The sequence below is a fragment of the Mixophyes fleayi genome, chromosome 4 (genome assembly GCF_038048845.1).
Source record: "Mixophyes fleayi isolate aMixFle1 chromosome 4, aMixFle1.hap1, whole genome shotgun sequence".
NCBI lineage: Eukaryota > Metazoa > Chordata > Amphibia > Anura > Limnodynastidae > Mixophyes > Mixophyes fleayi.
In genome coordinates this window covers 89,617,945-89,631,965 of record NC_134405.1, presented here as the reverse complement: position 1 = coordinate 89,631,965, position 14,021 = coordinate 89,617,945, and the positions used below count along the sequence as shown (strand labels likewise).

General features: G+C 39.6%; 1 protein-coding gene across 3 annotated transcripts in view; it reads left to right on the top strand.

The window, feature by feature from the left end:
* The window catches only part of ST8SIA2 (ST8 alpha-N-acetyl-neuraminide alpha-2,8-sialyltransferase 2), a 239,163-nt gene that overhangs the window by 135,423 nt on the left and 89,719 nt on the right, over nt 1–14,021 (top strand). For 2 of the 3 annotated variants that reach the window (XM_075207717.1, XM_075207718.1), the window contains exon 2: nt 30–92. The exons of the other annotated variant lie outside the window; for it this stretch is intronic. In XM_075207717.1, the coding sequence (XP_075063818.1) occupies nt 30–92 (63 nt within the window). The remainder of the gene's footprint in view (nt 1–29; nt 93–14,021) is intronic. 3 annotated transcript variants of the gene reach the window in all.

Sequence of the window (14,021 nt, the reverse complement as noted above, 5' to 3'; positions counted from 1 at the left end):
TAAATAATGTATTTTCTCTTTTCTTGCAGGAGCTCTGGAGGGAGAGGCACAATCAGATCAGCTGTGGAAAGCTTACATAGCAAATCTAATAGGTTTGTAAATGGGATTTTTTTTTCTGTTCATTTGTTTTGGCTGTGAGGCTGCTATTAATCTGCTGCAGCCCTAATTTGCGATGCTTGCCTCAGTAGGAATAGTTATCACTCAGCCCAATTCTCTACCTGTCTGAGCTCTTCACTGCAACTTCATTTCAAATTTGTATCAGAAAGTCGTGAAGCAAGAGAGACAATAGGCAGATAAATGGAGACATTTGCAATTGAATTGTGTTATCTTTACACTTTCGATATGTATTTTTCCGTTCTTCATTTTGCTCTCAAATCTTTGAATAAACAAACATTTCCATATTTTAAAGGCGGACCTATCATTCTATCATTCTAACATAAAGTCACATTGGTGTATTTAAAGGGATCATAAAATAAAACATGCGTGATCATTAGTTCTATTTAAATAAGCCAATAATGATGCTGTAAGACTCTTGTATGGATAAAAGTTTAAATGAAACTCTCATTTTTAAGTGCAGTACATCAGGGTGGCAATCCTCATTTTAATCATTTAAACAAGACGGCATATTTTTCAAGGCGCATCAGAACTGGTTTGTTGTGAGACAGGTGGGAGTCGAGCTGTGCAACGTTTCCCACTTCTTTAGGTGCAGCAATCAGGAAGCCCCCTGAATCGTTGTGCATCACGATACCCATCAGTCTCACAATAAACCAGCTCTGATTAAATATACTCTGTCTCTGAGGTGTGTGGCTTGATAAACTATCACTTTTATTCATACTTCCCAATTCTCCGGGAGACTCCCGAAATCCGGGTAGGTCTCCTGGACTCCAGGGAGAGCAGGCAAGTAACCTGCATACTGCAATATACTCGCCAAAGAGACACGATTCGTGGTGAGACGTGTTATTTTGGTCCCAGGCCCTGTGACAAAATGACGTTTTTGTCGCGTGGGTGGGGCCAAAATGACGCGATTGACTGCGCCACGCCCCCTCCCACCCTCCAACCACGCACCCTGCCCGGGATCTCCCGGAATTCACTATTCAAAAGTTAGCAAGTATGCTTTTATTATTTCATTGACATGAATGTGCAAAACAGGAAGGGCGCAGCCCCCAGAGCTCATAGTTAGGGCATACTTGCCAACATTCTGAAGTCCCCCTCCGGGAGATCTCAGAGGGGAAATGGATAGTGGGGACGGAGCTTGGCGAATCATGTCATTTTGGCCCCGCCCCTGATGTAATGACGTAAACACATATTTTTACAGAGGGGGAGGGGTCAAAATGACGCGATTCCTTGAGAATCGTGTAATTGCGGCTCTAATTCTGCCCCCTTCACTAGGAAGAGGGCAGATGCGGAATGGTGAGCTATTCTCCCGGGAGTCCTGGTGACTTATCCAGAATTCAGGAGTCTCCCAGACATTCCGGCAGAGTTGGCAAGTATGATTTAGGGTTAAAGTTACATCTCAGCCGTGTGGCTTATATGCATACTTTTTGTGCCTATACAAATTAGGGGCAGGTTCTGCGCTTGCTAAACAAGTGCCGTCGATTCCATCTATATTTAGAGCTAAGATGTGACTAAGTGTAATGCACCTCTGAATAGGGGCAGATGTATTTAACTTGTATTTGTGTATACTTGCGCAGACACACGTTTGCAAATTACATACAACTTTCAATCACCCTCTTATAATGTTAGCTCAGGTCAATGTCATTTTATCATGTAGAACTGATTGTTCCCTGTTTAGAAAGAGATCAAATAATTGTTTTAGGCAAATAGCTGAATGGTCTTGTGCATGGGATTATCAATGTTTGAATGCCATACATGATTCATCGATCACATAAAAGAGACATGATACAATTGCATCCGGTCGCCTTTGCAAGCATATTTAAAAAGTGAGACATACAAATAATTTACACATGAACTATAATGCTCACTGTTGAATGAAAATGATTGTATAATGTGTAGAGATAAACAAATGATTCAGGTAAAGTTTCAGTTTCTACAAATCTTAGCATTTTGCAGCCAGCTAGTTAGTATGCATATTATGTGCTGAAAACATATGGGACAACATTTTCTTTTAAAAGGTTTAACAACTAAAGCTGGAGAACTTATAAATGAACTCATTGAACACATATGCATTATAAGTAACTTTTTATATACTTAAAATATATTTTTTTAATGCCTTTTTTTTAAAATGTTGTTTTGTTTCAACCACTGAAAAAGACAACTTGTGAATTGAAGTTCAGACTTGGAGATATCAGCTATGGATTACACTTGCAGAATGAAGGCAGTAATTAGCATCAGAGTAATTTATATCACCTTTTGTCAAGTATGGTAGTGCACTTGAAACCTACCAATAGTTCCGTGATAACATTAGTGGCCAGTCCAAGCCTGCATGACAGGGTGAATTTTTCCATAATAAAAACTGGAAAGGATGTGAGCTAGTGGAAGTCAGTTCAATTCTTATAATTTTATTGGGACCTGTTTTGTATTTTGATTTTGCACTGCGTGGGCCGATGGTCCATCCACTGCACCTCAAGGTGTACATCTACTGTACGCTCGCATGGTCTATCTCCACAAACTAGAAGTAAGACTCCATGTGCTGAGAGGTGGAAATATATTGTGCAAGAGTCAACATCACATCAACATCCAAAATACTACCACCGATGCTAAACCCTTCAACCAAATACTGCTCAGTTTAGCTTTGGTTACGGCTCATATTAATCCTAAGAGTGTGGGGACACAGGGACTGCCTTATTACAAGGGGCAATTTTGTGTGCCATGTTGTTTGTTACATCACTCATAGTACACCTATAAACACACTTCTCTTGTAAGAATGGCTATGTATCCCTCCACTCTGTAAGGAATGCCCTTCTCCTCCTCTTTATCTTAGTAATATAATCTAGTATCTACACTGCTCCGCAAAACACGGAATACTGGTGCGCCTTCTCTGTACTTCAATAGAAATGCCATCACTCTGCCAAGTACCTGTACAGAGCACTGCTCCTCTACAAAGAGAGAAATGTACGCGCCGCAGTGGAAATCAAGGCGCAGTTACACAAATCAAGTCATACGGTGGGTCAAAAGCTGCATTTGTGCCGAAGAGTGCTCCTTTTGTGTTCCATAATTGACCTCCAGTACATGCAGTATTTGAAGATACCGTTCATATCTGCTGGTTACTTATTCACACTTGACTTGGTGTAATGAGTTTAGAAATATGAAGACCTATCATAAATTCCATAGAAGGATCTAATCATGGCTGGCTCCATGGTAGTAAATTTTACATAATGTGTAATTAGAATCTATCTACAATTTATAGTACATGGCTTTCTATGGAAAATTGCAATGCCTTGCGATCTTTTTATGCTGTCCATTTTTAAATTATTTATTTTGTTTGTGAAAAAACCCCCAGCAATATTACAATTAACAGATCAATTAAAAGAAAATAGACTGCTGTAACTTTTTTTCAAACAGAAATAAGAGTTTTTGTAAATAGTAATGAATTCTCATGAAAGAAATCGCTAAGTAGCGATAGAACCTATATGATCTACAATGTCGCACATGCACAGATTTATGTATGATTAAAACTCCTGTGATATTAATCACCTGAGAAACCTGATACAATTTAATTTGATCACTAATGTCAGATTTGCAGGGTATAAACATGTCATCAGGCTTTCCAAAGGATCAATATGCTACACTCGTAAGCAGGGCCGTCAACTTGAATTTCAGTACAGCAACTTCTTTGGGCCCCTTCCAAGGCTGTCAAAGGGGGTGTGACCACACCAGGTTGGTGGCTCCTCTCACCACACAGGCAGGTCAGGGTTCCAGACAGGCCCAGGCCCTGGTGCTTTGTACCTGCTCGTAAGTGGTCATATTGAACAAGACCTATTCCCTCTGCTTATGGGTCATGCATTGAATCCCTTGCAGCAACACAGGGTTCTGTTAGTGTAGTCAGAAGATGATCACAGACCAGTCAAGAGAGGTTACCTGCAGTCATCTTCCAACTTATGTCCCAACATGTGCGATAATGAACCAATTGATTTTGATAGAATTATTATCGAATATAGTGCTTATATCACATACTTGCTAACTCTCCCAGAATGTCTGGGAGACTCCTGAATTTCGGGTAGGACTCCCTGGAGAGTACGGCAACCTCCCGCATCTACCCACTTCCTAGTAAAGTGGGCACAATTAGATCCAAAATGCTGCGATTCTCATGGAATCGCGACATTTGGCCCCACCCCCTGCTGTAAAATGTCATTTGCATCATTACGCCACAGGGACAGGGCCAAAATGGTGTGATTTGAATAGCCCCGCCCCCAAACGCTTACCCACCCCAGGCAGCTCCCAGACTTCGACGTGAGAAAGTCGGCAAGTATGTTATATCACAACTTGGGTGTCCAGCATAAGGGGAGGTAAATTTAAAATGCAGGGACAGATATATATTTGGAGTAGGGCATGTCCTAGATCATCTTTAAATTTCAGTGTAAAAATAAAGCTATTAAGTATTGTGTGCTAGATGAAAAAACAGCCAGTATTTAACGGATATGCAAAATAATAAACTAATTTGCACCCCTTGCATTGTAACATGATTTGTCCCAGAGAACATTTACTCCTTTTTTTGCCTTACTTTCCTTAATAACTCAGGCCCTATCTGTTTGGTAATCTCTTTTTCATCCACACATATTGGTCTCTGACTATATCCCATATAGCAGCAACTCAGACAGGTGTAACATAGAAACATATTTTGTTTTAAAATAAACATTTATTCACGTAACCGATATCTTGATTCTTTTGCTGTAAAACAAATCACTAGACTGGAGGTTGTAAGTGCTTAAATCAATTCTGTTTCCTTATCTGCCCTATTGCCAACACAGAGAATGAAACAGAAGAGATTAATAAAAAGTGGTAGAGAAAACTATATTAAAGGAAACGGGGCTGAACAAAATCAATGATGATCTCGGTGGAATAGATGACTAGATTTATTAGAATTAGAGGAATGGTCAAGAATATGGGAATTAGAGGGTCTCAAAAATTCAAAGACTGAATATAATACTAATGGCACAAAAATGACAACTAGTGAGGAGAAAAGGGATCCAGGAATTACTATTGTAAAGGTAGGCAGGTATTGTAGTCAGGAAACAGTTAAGCCCATGTTGCATTAAAGTCACCTAGAACAAGCATTCAGTTCTGGAGGAAATATAAATCATTTACAGATTTTGCTAAGAAGGGCCACTAAAATGGTGCATGGTCTACATGACAAAAATCACCAAGAAAGACTCGCGGACCTCACTATGTATAACTTGGAGTAAAGAATGGAGAAGGGGATAGGACAAAAGCATTCAAGTATATCAAAGTGTTTCTCAAGGTGGAGGAAAGCATACTACACGGAAAGATAAGTATTAAAACTAGAAGACATCCACTGAAACTGGAATTTGGCAGGTTAAGGGGAAATTTAAGGTAGAATTACTTACAGAAAGGGTAGTAGTGGAATAGCCTTCAAACAGAGGTGGTAGAGGCTAATATGGGAGGGGAATATAAACATGCTTTGGATAGACAAAAGAGCATTCTACATCTAATATAAACCTAAGGATCACATAAAGTCACATAACAATAGAAATGGGCAGAATAGATGGACCATTTGGTTCCTGCCTGCTGTAAAAATGCCACCAAAGAGCAGAAGTTGGAAGAAAAACAATAATGAAACAGTAAGACATACAGAACTGTACCTTTACATGCCCACATAAGTAACAAATATTTTTCTGTTCAGTAAGCTGTCGAGTACTTAGTGTGTTAAACAGCTATTTTTATCTAAAGATAGGTGTTCTTGACCACAGCCTATTTTTAGATGTCTAGATGCCCCAAAGGCACTATGTGATTTCTCAATTAATGTTGAAAGTGAAGGTGAATGTCTCCTTGTTGTTGCCTGAAGCACATGGATTCTTATCATGGATACATTGCAACAGGCTCCTTCTGTTTTTGTGTGTCCACTTTTAATATAAATATATTATCATTTTTACTAACACAGTTATTTGCATTTGCTGGACATGGCTAAATTAATTGTTTGCATTGCATAGAAGCATATTGGCTAACTATTTCTGATTTCCTGGAGTAGCCAAAGACTGACAATGTGTCCATACAAATAATGGTCTCTGGCTATAGCCCTGTTGTTTTGCTAGTTATCATTTATCAAGTTGAAGTCCCTATGTAAGGATATCTCAAAACGGATCCTCGAGTATTCCCAACAGCCCAAATATTAGTAGTAGTAATAATAATAATAATATCATCATCATTTATTTATATAGCGCCAGCAAATTCCGTAGCGCTTTAGAATTGGGAACAAACATTAATAAGACAATACTGGGTAATACATACAGACAGAGAAGTAAGAGAACCCTGCTCGCAAGCTTACAATCTATAGGACAATGGGAGTTAGAAACACAAGGGCATGTGATACATCATATTGCACAATGGACCAGCCAGACTGCAAAGGTAAAAGTATTGAGTGGGCTATGTGTGTTGCAATGTTGGTCAGAAGGTTGTTGTCTTGCGTTAGCTGTGTAGAGGATGGTAATAGGGTAATCTAGGGAAATTAAGAAGATGGTTGAGGAATATCATAACCTTGTCTGAAGAGGTGGGTTTTAAGTAAACGCTTGAAGGTTTGAAGACTAGAGGAAAGTCTTACTGTGCATGGGAGGGAATTCCACAAAGTCCTGTAACCGAGAATGGGCGGATGTGATGAGAGTGGAGGAGAGACGTAGATCTTGTGCAGAACGGAGTTGTTGAGTTGTGAGATATTTTGAGACCAGTGAAGAAATGTATGTCGGTGCAATTTTGTTGATGGCCTTATATGTTAGTAGAAGAATTTTATATTGGATTCGTTGAAATACAGGCAGCCAATGTAGAGACTGACAGAGTGGCTCAGCAGAGGAATAACAGTTTGTAAGGAAAATCAATCTAGCCGCTGAGTGCAAAATAGATTGTAGGGGTTCAAGTCTGACTTTGGCAAGACCAGTAAGGATATATATAGTCTGTCCTGCCAAAATCAGGATAGTTTAGAGGTAAGATATATATGTATTAAAATTGTGCTAAATCAAGCAGACTTTGGACACTTTTGGCAGTTCCCGCACACCATTAGGTGACTTCTAGGGGTAAATGTATCAAGCTGAGAGTTTTTCGACGGGTTTCAAAAGCCAATCAGATTCTAGCTAGGGGTGTGCATCGGGCACTTTTAGTGTTTTGTGTTTTGGGTTCTGATTTGTTTTGCCAAAACTCCTGACAAAAGGTTTTGGTTCTGATTTAGGGTTTTGGGTTCTGATTTATTTTTAAAAAAGCAAAAAAAACCACTAAAATCCAGTTTTTTGTTTTTTTTACACTCCTACGCTATTATTAACCTCAATAACAATCATTTCCACTAATTTCCAGTCTATTCTGAACACCTCACACCTCACAATATTGTTTTTAGTCCAAAACGTTGCACCGAGGTAGCTTTCTGGACTGCGTAGTGGAGTGGCTCCGGTACCCAATTTGGTACGGGGGCCACAATATATCACCCTCAACAGGTCTAAATTCCACTGCACATATGGCTGCTCCTCCATCCTCTGCAGCATATAGAGGGTGGAGTTCTAGCGTGTCAATACCTCTTGTTTTCGATCATGACAGTGCATTTTAATTATTTTTGGATTTGCCCCCAACACTGAATGTAGTTTAATATCTGATACGCATCTATCTGGACTGCGTAGTGGAGTGGCCCCGGTACCCAATTTGGTACCGGGGCCACAATATATCACCCTCAACAGGTCGGAATTCCACTGCACAGATGGCGGACACCGGATGGACGTCTAAAACCAACATAGATGTTAAGACCGCAGTTTCTCTTTTTTGGGACTGCACAAACAATTAACGTAGTAATATAAATGGAAGTTACTATTTTTTGAACAACAGAAAGAAAGAACGTAGTAATAAAAATGGCAGTTACTCTTTTTTTGAACTACAGAAAGAAAGAACGTGGTAATAAAAATGGCAGTTACTCTTTTTTGGAACTTAACAAGAATTATATAATTTTGTTTATTCTGAAATGATGAGTCTCTCTATTAGAGTGTATTGCCCCTTAAAACTCCTTTAAGTAAAATAGTACGTATTCTAGGAGACCCTGTTTATATATTTAACTTGGTTCTGCAAAAATATGCATGATGATCACTGGACAGAGATCTGTAATAGAGCAGCGATTAAAGTTGCCTGATTAAAGGTCATGTAAGATCTTAAAACACTCACAATTATATAGAGACTGTATTCTCATTAAAGACGCTGCCTAACGTGTCTAAAAGTTGGCATTTATATAGCGCTAGCTTCACTGGGTGATGTGAGCAAGCGGAGTGTGTTAATATGGAGAGACCCTATCTAAACATTAATATTATAGAACAAATTGCAGCGCTGTATACCCTGTGTGTAGGTAAGGTAGGGATCTCAAATACCATGACACTCTGTTTAGCCTAATCCCTGACAATGTAATATCACGGAAAGCCTATTTGCTTATCAAGGGCAATGCCTTGCTTCTGCTAAATCAGACAGAGTATGCAGCGCACGTCTAACACCAACATAGCTGTGCCGGTGACATGGCCTGCAGGAATATCTCTGATGGAGATAGAACTAGGCCCCAAAGAGCACATAATGCCAAAAAAAGAGTTGAAAGATGGAATTGTCCTTGGGCTCTCCCACCCACCCTGATGTTGTTGAAATAGGACATGCACACTTTAATAAACCAATCATTTCAGCGACAGGGCCTACCAAACTACTGTGGCTGAAATGATTGCTTTGTTTGGGCCCCCACACAAAAAAAGCTATTCATCTCTCCCTGTACAAACTAAACTGGCTCTACTGAGGCAAGATGTCGTCCTCATCCTCATCCTCTGATTCCTGGCCCCCTTCAGTGCGTACTTCCTCATCCTCATACATTATCAATTCGTCCCCGCTGGACTGCACAACCACAGGTCCCTCTGTATTATCTGGAGGGCAGTGCTGTACTTGATTGAGGAATTGATAATTCATTTTTATGAACATCATTTTTTCAACGTTCTGAGGAAGCAACCTCCTTCGCCGCTCACTGACCAGGTTCCCCGCTGCACTAAAAACTCTTTCTGAGTACACACTGGAGGGGGGACAACTCAGGTAAAATAGAGCCAATTTGTACAGGGGCTTTCAAACTGCCTTTTTTTCCTGCCAGTAACAATATGGACTGTCTGACATGTCTATTTGGATGGTGTCAGCAAAATAATCCTCCACCATTTTTTCAATTGTGACAGCATCCAATGCAGCTGCAGTAGACATGTCTGCAATGGTTGGCAGGTCCTTTAGTCCAGACCAGATGTTCTCAGCATCCCCGCCAGCTGGTCTTTTAGGAAAACTGAGCTTTTTCCTCGCAGCCACAATTATTTTTGGATATTTTTTTTATAATTTTTTTATATATTTTTTTTTAATTATTTTTTTTATAATTTTTTTATAATTTTTTATTTATTTTTTAATAACTTTTTGATAACTTTGAAATAACAATGCCCTTAGCAGAATAGAGCACAGGACACAGCTAGCACCACTGGACTCAGCAGGACAGAGCACAGGACACAGCACCACTGGACTCAGCAGGACAGAGCACTGGACAAAGCAGCAAAGCTACACTAATACTTAAAACTAGGACAGGAGCTCCCTAACTGCAACCTCTCTCACGAGTGATCGCAGCCAGAGTGAAGATGGCGGCCGCTAGCGCTGAATTTATGACATCTGAGTCTCGCAAGATCCGATGCGAGACTTGGATGTCATAGCCTCGGTTTGGCTCCGTTTGGCGCCCGGATGTTCCCGAACAGAGCTCGGATCCCGTTGGATCCGCATTGTTCGAGTGGGCTTAGATTTCGGAAATCCGAGCCCGCTCATCTCTAATTCTAGCTATCATTTATTTAGTACATTCTACAAAATGATAGCTAGAATCTGATTGGTTGCTATAGGCAACATCTCCACTTTTCAAACCCGCCGGAGAACTCTCAGCTTGATACATTTACCCCCTAGTTTTTTATGTTTGTACTCAGTATAATAGAATGATATTATGAACTTATCCAGAGGTCAAGTCATGTTATTTAGTTGCAGTAATCACGTACCTGCTGAACTGATTTCACCATCTGTTTTAGCTGAAAATAAAGGGCAGCATATAGAGTGTAATTTGTAAGATATAGATGTCATATTATACTTTTCTTTTACTTATGATTTAATGAGTAATGATTTTAAAATCTCAGAGTCTGTGCACATTTATTTCAATACTGGTCACAGTATGTTCTCACTATTAAAATGAATGGGTCCAATGAAATGAATAATAAAATCTCCAGGCCGCCTATGTTTACAGTAATAAATTAATAGAGTGTCCCCCCAAATCCTCAACTAACCTAAGCGCTAGACCGCCTGAACTGATTTTCTCTGTGCAGGCTCTACTAGTCCTGCACTGAAAAGGCTCTTCCCGATGGTCGTGGGATGTGGTGGCCAGGGTAACAGGGCCTTAACCAATTAGGGCTGTGGTTAATGGCCCAGTTGAAAAGCCGGATTGGACACAGGGAAGTTAATATTTTAGTTTAATTTGGATACAGTTGAGCTCTAGGGTGTGTTTTCCTTTCTGCCCCAGCCCCTAAAATCTCTAGTTACAGCTCTGCAGGGTAATGAACAAGATTGGGTCCCAATCATATGGTCAGATCATGTTGGAGATATATAATGTCCTATGTCTATATAGTGTGTAGTAGAATAGTATTGTGATCATATCACAATCATATTTGGATATCAGGAAATGTTGGGAAGTAGGGTGTCCTATATTTGTATAGAATGTAATAAAATTGTATTATGATCATGTGCAGTGGTTAGATCATGTAGGGTAGATGGCAGGGGCGGATCTAGAAAAGTATCCTACCCGGGGCGATTTAGGGGGGGGGGGGGATTTAGGCCCCGCCCCCTTTTTGACTTCAAGGCTGCCGGCGGCTGCACAATATGTGCAGGTCCGCTCGGCAGTGACAATGTGCTGCCCGGCTGCTCTGATTGTGTTTTAAACACAGACAAATTCCCCTAGCACACTGCTATAGCCAGCAACAGATCTGCTATTTCTACTGTAGATAAAAATGCAAAAGTCTCGGTTGCACACATTTGCAAATGTATGTTTAAGCCACCCACCTCTCCACGGTGCTTTTGCTTTTGTTTTGATTATATGGGACTCTCATTGTTTAGAGTAGGACCACCCTATTAGCAAAATCACCGTGGAGAGGTGGGTGGCTTAAACATACATTTGCAAATGTGTGCAACCGAGACTTTTGCATTTTTATCTACAGTAGAAATAGCAGATCTGTTGCTGGCTATAGCAGTGTGCTGGGGGAATTTGTCTGTGTTTTTTCCTTTTAGGATAACCCCACCCTTTCATGCACCTGTTATAGCCTATAAATTGATTTGAGCAACTTCCAGTTCTTTATGTGTTTTAAACACAATCAGAGCAGCCGGGCAGCACACTGTCACTGTTGAGCGGACCTGGACATATTGTGCAGCCGCCGGCAGCAAGCCCCTGCTAGGGGGGGCGATCGCCCCCCCCCCCCTGGATCCGCCACTGGTAGATGGAGTGTTTTATGACTGTAGAGTGCAATAGAATTTTATTATGATCATGTCCATTGGTCACGACTGTTGGAAACGTGTAGTGCCCTATGTATGTAGGGTATAATATAATTGTAGTATTGCCATATACAGTGGTCACATCATGTTGGAAGGTTTTATGATGATGTCCAGTGATCATGTCCTATGTCTGTACAGAGTAACAGAAAAGATGGCCACTGGTTAGCTCTTGTTTTGGGCATATTTGGGGGCCAGGATTGGTTGTGAAAGGCATAGCTATGCAATATTGCAGATCTTTTCTCGCACCCCATAGAGGTGCATAGGAAAATCTGCAATGATGGGGTACCGTAGTACTCGGAAATGTGTACAGCTGACATTCCGGTGATGTCCGGAGGCAAGCTGCCTTGAATTGAATCGGCACCTTAGTGTTCTCTTTCAGTATAGTGTATTGTAATTGTGAGCTATATTAAAAAAGTTCATGCTGTACAGCTTATAAAGGAAAAAATGCTGCTTGACTGCAGACTTTAAATCACAACTATTATCAAAATAACTTTGCATATGTTGTATCAACCTAAATATAAATAGATAATGAAACATATATAATTAAAATAGTTTGCCGTTTTTATTATAATGTGTTTATTGTTTTGTTATGGATTTTTTTTCTTTATATGTAGTACCTACACATAGCCTGCAGCTGTCACTGTTGTTGTTTTTTTTTTGTCCATGCAGAGTCTTAGGATCTATTTAAAATTTAGCACTTAATTAAGGCATCAAAAGCTTTTATCCATGTAATTGATTTAAACTGTTAAACTTCTTAGCCAAGCTCTGTATAAACAGACTTTTATGGTGTAAAGTTGTTTTTTGACGACGTAAAGAAAGTGTGTACAGTGGGAACAAGGTTGAAGTAAAAGTCATCTTCTAAAAAGAAAAACATAACAATGAAATTTCATTGAACAAAAAGAAAAATCATCAAATTGGCCATAACATGATATTGAAAAAAAATGTAAATACAATAAAAACAATACATGCAATAAGTAAGCATCTGAATAAAAGTTCTTGTCCTTGTTCCATATGCAATTACTCTGCTGACTTCTTTGTCATCTCTGTCGCTATTGACAAAGATTGTACTTTCTCCATAGAAAATAAGCGATAATGGCTAATCTGAGCAGATGAAAGCAGTCAGCATTGTCTTCAGCACTAATACGGTGTTAAAAACACTCCACATTTTATAAACAGTTGAAATTCTCTTGGAGAACTGATTTTGCCATCTGTTTTAGCTGAAAATAAATGACAGAATATAATTCTTTGAAAGGTTAGAAAAAAGTTAAGGCAACTTTAATTTAGTTTTAAATATAAAAGAATGTTTAAAATTAAATATTGCAATTGAAGAAAAATACACCAACCCCATGAGTAAGCACAAGCTCTGGTGATGTGTATTATAACAAAGCAATAATGCAACTAGGAGAAACTGACCTAACGACCACACCTATTTGCCTTTATTAACCTAAATTAAAAATTGAAAGGAGCAATCCCATGAAAAGCAGGTTGTTTTTTTTTTAAATTAATCACTGTGCCAGGCTATAGAAAGAATGTTTGTATTTATCATTTTTACTTGTTTCTTTGGGCTACTATTAATGATTTGTAAACATACACAGTAGTCCATGACACACGGCCATGCCTACCATGGCAACCACAGTCTTAGGGCACATGATGCAGTGAGCAGAGTGGCTTTGGAACACACCTCTGCGCTCTGTCTGCCCTGTGTACTGTAAAATCATTCCCTTCCCACCCCACCTCCCTCCTTTGCCTTCACATGACATGCTGATAACTGTCTGTGTAACTGGCAGCCATATTGTTTGCACCCTCAAGAGAGATTTTGAAAAGGAGTCAATGATTTGTAGGACAGTTACGGGAAATGTGCATCAGATGTTTAAAAGGTACTTAACTTGCTATTTAAAGAGAAAAAAACCTTGGAGGGATTGCTGCTTTAAGTGGAACAATCCTGAATCCTGCCAATGTAAGGAGTGGGCCTTCATAATTTGGGGGGGGCTCATTATTTAGAGGATGCAAGGTGAATGTGGAGAGGTAAGGGACATGGCCTAAAATTTGCAGATTTCCATAATTGGCAATGTTGGTAAAAGACAACTCCAGGTTCATTGCACCAAAATGCCTCCCTTCTCCAACTAATAAATCCCAGTGGTCTGATTTACTATTTGAACCAGGGACAGAGGGAATTTTGGAAAAATATTAGAGTTTGAGAAAATATTTATATCTATTTTTAATGACCATATTGCTTGGTCTGGTTATGAAATACTTTTAAAAACTCACATTATTTAACCAGCAAATTT